This window comes from Cyrtonyx montezumae, unplaced genomic scaffold, assembly GCF_038088225.1.
Source record: "Cyrtonyx montezumae isolate F1298 unplaced genomic scaffold, pur_monq_1.0 scaffold_12, whole genome shotgun sequence".
Lineage (NCBI taxonomy): Eukaryota > Metazoa > Chordata > Aves > Galliformes > Odontophoridae > Cyrtonyx > Cyrtonyx montezumae.
The window spans coordinates 1,306,383-1,312,382 of record NW_027071848.1 but is presented as its reverse complement, the minus strand read 5'-3'; the positions used below and the strand labels follow the sequence as shown (position 1 = coordinate 1,312,382).

Here is a 6,000-nt window from a genome sequence, read left to right as displayed (position 1 = left end):
AGATCTAAGGCTGAGCAAACTGCACTCAACCTGAGAGAAATGAAGAAGCCCAAATATGTCTTGTGGACGTGGGAAGTTGGTCTCTCAGTAGAACAAATTGCTACCTCAGAGTCCAAACTTGGTACTGGGATTAGGAGCAGCACATGGATGCGTCTCGTACTCTGCCTTACTCTGAGTCATAAATACTGAGAGCTGCAGAGCCCCTTCACTCTCACCTGCTGTCCTCAGAGCCTTCTCCTCATGTGAACACTCCTCATAAGTTAGGATCTGTTGTATAGAGTCTGGTCCACACATTTATTCTAGGTAAAGACACACAGTGGTGACTATAAAGGACTCAGACCACCCTCTAAATGCTAGCTCACATCTAAAGTGTTGAGGAAAAACAAATTGGGAAATTTGGATCTTTAATGAGAAAGGAGGAGCTTCTGCCCTTAATGTCTTCCATACCAAAATCTATGTGAAAAAGGATTTCAGTGTCTTACTTTCTCTTCTTCCACTAGACAGGATACTTTCCAGCCAAGGCATTTGTGATTGCTGCTTGTTATTTATTTGGAAGGAAAGACAGCTGTTTTTTCAGCTATGGTCCAGGATCAACAAGGAGTTGGACCTGATGATCCTTACTGGCCCCCTCCAAATTTGGACATCCTATGATTCTAGGATTCTCTGAACAAGAGGTAAAAATACCATCACTGATGAGATGTGACCTAAAGAAACACACTCCTCTCTCGTGTCACCCTATTTCAATCTTTTTTTTTTTTTTTTGAGCCATTCACTGCTATCACAACACTATTTTTAAATGTATAAGCTTAGGGAAACCCCTTCTGAGATCTGACTGGAAGGAAGTGCTACTGAAACAAAAGCCTGGGGCCCCAGTGGCTATTTTCCCTAACAGAACATGAGTTGGATCCTAAATCATGTTAAAAAAATCTGAGTATTCCAGAGTGTTGGTATTTTGTTTGTTTGCTTTGTATTTTCTACTGGAGATGGTCATTAGGATGGTTTTAATAACTCTGGGGGTATTCAAACATCATTGTGGATAATTTGATTATGGATATATTTCCTCTACTTCTCAACGCAGATTTCTTCCTTTTAAGGGGTTGCCCTATGGGCTACAATCTCTGGGATGATAAATATATTTAAACAGCTCTTTGTCTGATACAGAAGTGTTGTTTTTACTGACATCCTCCAAGAAAAATCCCTGGATTCAAAAGCTTTATCTTAACGCTGATGGATTTTGAGTTGTTCCTAATTCAATAGGCTTTCAGATGTGCTCATCCTAACACAGATTTCCCAGCAGTAGAAGCCTCTGACCTCCATGTGGTTTTGGTTATAGATGTGAGGGAACATTTTTCGACCTCTCACATTTATAACCTTGATCCAAGCTGACAGAATCAGTGTCTGAAAAGTCCAGAAGTTTTAAAGGATAGGATCTGTGATCGTTTGTGATCCTAACTAAGTGGCTGGTGGGACTTACCCTGGGAGGTGGACGGATGAGGCCTTCAGATAGACAAAATGCTGCTATAAGGAGTGGGAGATCAGTTACTCTTGGTACGTACTAAGGGTGAAAGGAGGGCTAGCAGGCATAAGTAACAAGATTAGTTATTAGAAAAAAAAATGCTTACAGCAAAGTTAAAGACTCAAAAACCCATCTCTTACAACAATGAAACTGCTGTCCTAAAAGAGTTTAATTCTTTTACCAAGGACAATCTGAATACGCTTGACTCTGGTTCAGAAGTGAAGGACAGGCTGGAACAGCAATATCCAGCTCCTCAGGAAAGCAGCACTGAGCTTGCTGGAGTTGGAGAAATGTCACAGAATCACAGAATGGCCTGGGTTGAAAAGGACCTCAAAGATCATTGAGTTTCAATCCTCCCTGCCATGGGCAGGGTCACCAACCACTACAGCAGGCTGCCCAGAGCCACATCCAGCCTTGCCTTGAGTGCCTCCAGGGATGGGGCATCCACAACCTCTCTGGGCAACCTGTTCCAGAGTGTCTGAACACTGCTCTCAGACATACGGTCTGATATTTGGGTAGTGCTGTGCTGAGCCACGAGTTGTACACAGAGGTCTTTATGGGTCCCCTCCAGCTCAGAATATTCTGATTCTATGATTGTTTTTTAGCTGATACCAGTGACACAGCTAGACATGTTGAAAAGCTTTATCCTCCAGTCCCTTCAGGGAGCACTATGTCCCTAAGGTGTGGCCCAAACGCAGCTACCCCTGGCTATCTTTCATGCTGTATTTCTGACTGCCTCTAGACAGGTAGCTGCCATAGGGGCTCTTTGGTGCTGCTGCCTCTTTCCTCCCTCCATGAAGGAGACACATTTGAAGGCTGTGTTACGTGTTCAGGTGTGTCCAATGCAAAGCTTGCCTTGAATGCCCCAGAGACGTACAAGGTCAGGCTGGACGGGGCTCTGAGTAACCTGATGGAGCTGTGGGTGTCCCTGTTCATTGCAGGGGAGGTGGGCCAGGTGATCTTTAGAGGAGTTGGGTGTGAGTGAGGACTCCCTGCTGCTGGAGGTGCTCAGGACCCGTGGAGATGTGGCACAGAGGGACGTGGTCAGTGGGCATGGTGGGGCAGGGGTGGACTTGGTGTTCCTAAGAGGTCTTTTCTATCCTTAACGGTTCTATGAGACAATGAAGAATGCTGTCACGGTTGACAAGGGTGGCTCTTCTCAGTGCGTCCCTGCGGTTTTTGGGAAGGAAACAGCTGAGGGAAACACCAACGCTTCTCACAAATAATAGTAAATAATACACCCACAGGTGAGCGGACTCGTTGGGGTACGTACGACAGGCATACCCCTTCGGAGCTGCCGCCACTCGGCTCCATAAGGCGCCTGTTTGTGAAGAAAACCGAGCCCCGCGGCCACCCCCTGGTGCCGACGTCAGCCCCGAGGCGGAGCACGGTGCAGCCGCCATCTTGAATGCGCGCGCGTTCCCATGGCAACACGAGACCTCCCAGCCCGGACCTCCTGACCATAGAGTTGGACCTATAACTGCTGGATAGAGAGTACTCTTCCGTCCTCCGCGTCACGAGGGAGCGACTCTATGGTTTGGCGGCGGCCGCATCATGGCGGCGCACCTGAAGAAGCGGGTGTATGAGGAGTTCACGAAGGTGGTCCAGGTGAGCGCGGAGAGCTCCGAGCTCTGTAGGGTGACCTCGGTGAGTGTGTGGGAAGGGTGGTGGTAGCAGCCTGGGGAATTAGGGGGAAGGGGGAGGCTTGGGGCTGCCTCGGGTTCGGGGTGGGTTACTACAGGCCCTGGGGAAAGAGGGAGAGTGGGAGAGAGGGGGGATCTGGTGATCCCAGTTCGGGTTCCTTTAGGACTAGAGGTGTAGGGCTGAAAGGGGCACAGCAGCGTGAGGAGACGTAGTGCTCACCTGAGGGTGAGAGCTGCCCCAGCGGGCTGGGATTCCTTCCTGGATAAATCCCGTTCTGTGATGGGCAAGGGAAAGGGCCGTGGGGCGGAGGGGCTCCCTCGGGTTGCTTTGGTGGGAAGCAGTGTTTGCTCCGGGAAGGATTTGCGCGGTGTTTCTGAATCGTGTTGCTCTGTCCCCCGTTCCGCAGCAGCAGCATGAGGAGCTGTCTGCTAAGAAACTGCGGCTGACCAAGCCCAGCAAGTCAGCAGCGCTCCACGTGGACCTGTGTAAAGCCACCTCGCCTGCAGATGCCTTGCAGTACCTGCTGCAGTTTGCCAGGAAGCCTGTGGAAGTGGAGAGCGTGGAAGGGGTTGTCCGAATCCTGCTGGAGCACTATTATAAGGTAGCAAAGCTGGGAGCCAAGCGTGCTGCCAGAAAGCCATTCTGGCCTTGTTGTCTTGGGATGGAGTTGGAGGTAGGGATGGGAAGCTGCTGTTTCCTGTGTTGCTGTCTCAGTTGCCAACAGTGCTGCATGAGGAGTGTGAGTGGTTGTAGTCCTTCACCATGCAGTTAACAGCTCATGTCATTTGGTGTTAGCAGTTTCAGCACACAGTGACAGGGAGGTGAGCCAAGAGGTAATGGCCTCGAGCTGCACCAGGGAGGTTCAGGTTAGATATTAGGAAAAATCTCTGTAAGAGTGTTATGCGTTGGCACAGACTGCCTGGGGATGAAGTCATTGTCCCTGGAGGTGTTCAAAAACAGTGGAAGTGTGGCACTAAGGGGCAGGGTCAGTGGGCATGGTGGGGATGGGTTGGAGTTGAACTCGGTGATCTTAGTGGTCTTTTCCAACCATAATGATTCTATGATTGCTGCAAGTGGTCTGCATGATTAGTTTACATCAACTTAACGAGGGGCAGAAGGCATGAAAAGAAGTTTTCCAAAGAACCCCGTTGTCCAAAGCTGGCTCAGCTTTATCTAAATCCTGCTTAATTTCCTCTGAAAATGCAGAATTTTTTTTAGCTATTGCTTATGATGTGAGCAGACCACTTTTAAAATGACATTTCTGCAAAACAAAAGTTTTTTTTTTTTTCAACAAACAAAAAAATTCTGAACAACATGATAAATAAATTACAGAAATTTAGGCTGCCCAGATATTGATCCTTCACTTGGTAACTCGGATTTGATTGTTACTAATGAAGTTGTGCTGTAGGCTGGAGTGTTCCTCATAAATGTCCTTGTGCTGTTCTTTCTTTCCTTTCCAGTTGAATCTTCTCTGCTTTGTATTGACACTAAAGCTGTGAGGATTTTATCAGTCTCTATACTGTACTTATCAAACAGTCACACTCCAAAGATTTTATTATTTATTCTTTCACTGCTTTATAATGTGATAGGGAAATAAAACAGTTTGGGGACTGTCTTCTGAAATGAATCAGAAAAACAACCTGCCATTTCCTTTTCCCCTGCACTTTTTCTGTTGCTTTGCTGACAGTTGAATCAGTGTGACTGGACAGGTGGCACAGAGTGAGCTGGTATAGCTGTCAGGAAGGGTGTACTGTCAAACAGTGCCTGAGAAGATCCCAGAGGGCTCTTTTCAACTGTTGAGGGTCTTTGGGATGAGGGGTTAGAGGCACAGGGAGTTAGGGGCCTGCTGTTCTTGGAGACAGCAGTCAGAATTGTAAACTGAAAGGAGTTTCTCCAATTCCTGTCTCACAAACCATTGAAAGGAAAGGGAAAACATCTGCTGTGGTGGGAGACTGCTCAGAACTTGGTAATGCAGATGCTACTCAGACAGGATTATACAAAAGGGCCTTTGCAGGAGTCCTTCTTGAAACTGCTGATTTTAGTATTTGTGTAGAGGGTTAATGTGTAAATTCCACATGCATTACACTGCTGAAACCTGTGCATCCTAACAATAATGGAGGTAATCCAGTGAGAGCAACTGCTGTTCAAGCATACTTTCAGCTCCAGAAGGGGAAAATGCTTCTTGGCTCAGTTGAGAAAGGCATTCCAACTGTGACAGTACCCCCGTGAGTAACTCTCAGCACCAGAGTCTCTCCTGAACTGTTGAAAGGTGTCACAGTTGCACAAGGTGCAGAATTGTGCTGAATACAGAGGTGCACAGTTGCTTGGAGGGAGCTGAGTATAAAATCCAGACTTCTTTCTGTCCTCGTGCCTTGTGTTGGGTATCCTTGGCAGTGTGAAGGTAGAAGAGGTAGGACCAGAAGTGTTGTGTGCACAAATCTTGTATTAACAGCCCTTTGAAATAAGTGAACTCTCAAAGAATTTAAAACTAATGGTAATTTGGCCATTTTGTGGCCAAACTTTGTGGCCCTCCACTGGACTCTTACCAGGAGATCCCTGTCTTTTTTGTACTGGGAGCCCAGAACTGGACAAAGTACTCCAGGTGAGGCCTGACTAAGGCAGAGTAAAGGGGGGGATTCCCTCCCTTGACCTGCTGGCCATGCTCTTTTTAATGCACCCCAGGATCCTCTTGTCCTTCTTGGCCACCAGGGCACAGTGCTCATGGCCAACCTGTCATCCACCAGGACACCCAGGTTTCTCTCCTCAGAGCTCCTCTCCAGCAGCTCATTCCCCAGACTGTACCAGTGCATGCAGTTATTCCTCTGTAGATGCAAGACTCC

General features: G+C 47.6%; 1 protein-coding gene across 2 annotated transcripts in view; it reads left to right on the top strand.

The window, feature by feature from the left end:
• The first annotated feature begins 3,061 nt into the window (after window positions 1-3,061).
• INTS4 (integrator complex subunit 4) overlaps window positions 3,062-6,000 on the top strand; it is a 28,491-nt gene continuing 25,552 nt past the window's right edge. The window contains exons 1-2 of one of the 2 annotated variants that reach the window (XM_065729920.1): window positions 3,062-3,124; window positions 3,567-3,761. In XM_065729920.1, the coding sequence (XP_065585992.1) occupies window positions 3,071-3,124; window positions 3,567-3,761 (249 nt within the window). In that variant the 5' untranslated portion in view covers window positions 3,062-3,070. Of the gene's footprint in view, window positions 3,164-3,566; window positions 3,762-6,000 lie in introns of both variants that reach the window. The other variant, XM_065729919.1, reaches the window with a different exon arrangement.